This window comes from Corvus kubaryi, unplaced genomic scaffold (assembly GCF_017639235.1).
Source record: "Corvus kubaryi isolate FWS band 111438036 unplaced genomic scaffold, C.kubaryi_AGA036_p1.0 68, whole genome shotgun sequence".
Classification (NCBI taxonomy): Eukaryota; Metazoa; Chordata; class Aves; order Passeriformes; family Corvidae; genus Corvus; species Corvus kubaryi.
Genome location: NW_024582056.1, coordinates 11566935 through 11568667, shown reverse-complemented (window position 1 = coordinate 11568667; position 1733 = coordinate 11566935). Strand labels below are relative to the sequence as shown.

Genomic DNA, 1733 nt, shown 5'->3' with positions numbered 1-1733 from the left:
CTCGATGCATATGACCTGGACGTGTGCACCTAAGGATCCTTAAAATAAATACCAAGGTAAAATCCCTTTTCCCCTTCTAACCGTGTATGACTCTTGATTTTAAGACCAAGAAAAGGCATCAGTAAAACAACCTAAACCGATCCCCAAATAAAAAAAAATAATAAAAAACAACACCAAACACCCTACCTCTCCATATATTACTTTCTCAACTTCTAGTGAGCAAAAGAAAATATAAACAAATCCTTCAAAATGGGAAAATGGACGGCAGATAAGTAAGAAAAAGCCAGTCCAGGGCACTGTGCCATAGAAGATGCTCAGGCACTTACCGGAGCGACTCCAGCTGCAGCTGATGCCTTTCCGTCGGTGTCAGGGCACCACTTCCAGGCAGCTCGCTGGGGAGGTCCTGGCACACACACACGCGCTGGCTGTGCCCAAACTCAACCCCAAGAAACAACCCAAAGCGCTGCCTGTCCCTGGGGTCAGGGGCGCAGAGGCACCAGCTGGCGCCCGCTGCCGCCTCCCGGGCGGGTCCCTCCCCTGGCTCTCTCCCGCTGACGATGCCCGGGGTCCCCGCTGCCGCTGCGGCCGCAGCTCAGAGACCGAAGGGCGATGCCCCGACCGCTGACCTGCAATCCCCGGGAAGGAGGCGGGACGGGGCCCGAAGGAGAGCCGCGGGCGGAGCCGGACAGCCCGGCCCACGGTACTTCCTTCCCTCCCTCGCTCTATCTTTCCTTTCTTCTGCAGGATTTGGAGCTCGGCGCGCTGGTTGCCACCGGCGGCAGCAGAAGGGGCGCAGAGCGGGGTGGGGGCGACTCCCGCTGCTCCCGGCGGGCGCCCGGCTCGGGAAGCAGCGGGAGCCGTGCCGGGACGCCTCCCGCCCGAAGAGGAGAGGACGCCCTCCCGCTGTGACCGCCCTCCCGGACCTTGCCGCTACTGGGAAACTCCATCCCAGCTGAAACCAGGACAAAATCCACCCTTTATTCCATGACATTTACCATCTCTCATCTGATTCAACAGTGGCCCCATATTTTCCCTAATCTTCCTTTTGCTGCTGATGTACCTGTAGGAGCCCTTCTTGCTGTCCTAGGTATCCCTTGCCATACTCAATTCCAAGTGGACTTGGACTCGCTGCATCCCTGCATACTCTGACAATGCTTCTATAATCCTCCCACATGGCCTGTCCGTTTTTCCACATCCCATAAATTTCTTCTTCATAAATTTCAGATTTACTAGAAGCTTGTATGGGCTCCATCTGTATAAAATACCATACAATGGGGTAACCCCACCCTCCCCACACAAACCCAGCCCCACACAAACTGGTGCTGCTCAATGCTTTTTATTGGCTGATGAAGCTTGGGGGGCTAGGGGGAGTTGGGCACTTGGAGTCTAGGTGGGACAGCTGCAAGTTCAGGTAGGATACTTGGGGATCCAGAGCTTCACTCTTCGTTGAGTCCCTTCTGATGGAGAAGGAGAAAAAGGAAGTGTGAGCGTGGGGCTGTTGTGGGACAGCCATGAGGCACCTGTGGGGAGGGGAAAGTCCCACCTTGGCTCCAATGTCGCGGCTCTTGGCCCGCAGCTTGTTGACCTGGGACTCGGCGATGTCAGCACGCTCCTCTGCCTCGTCCAGCTCGTGCTGCACCTTGCGGAACTTGGCCAGGTTGGTGTTGGCCTGTTCCTCCTGAGGGGGCAGGGACATCAGTCAGGCTCCCACACAGCTCTCTCTGGCCTCCTGC

General features: G+C 56.5%; 1 protein-coding gene and 1 long non-coding RNA gene across 2 annotated transcripts in view; both read right to left on the bottom strand.

Moving 5' to 3' along the window:
* Positions 1–1320: 1320 nt before the first annotated feature.
* Positions 1321–1697, bottom strand: LOC121674524. The gene is made up of 2 exons (XR_006019663.1): positions 1544–1697; positions 1321–1457 (listed from the first exon to the last, which is right to left on the bottom strand). It is a non-coding gene; the product is annotated as an uncharacterized LOC121674524 (long non-coding RNA).
* LOC121674362 (myosin-7-like) overlaps positions 1696–1733 on the bottom strand; it is a 2105-nt gene continuing 2067 nt past the window's right edge. Inside the window, exon 5 of the mRNA XM_042048651.1 lies at positions 1696–1704. Within this exon, the coding sequence (XP_041904585.1) occupies positions 1696–1704 (9 nt within the window). The remainder of the gene's footprint in view (positions 1705–1733) is intronic.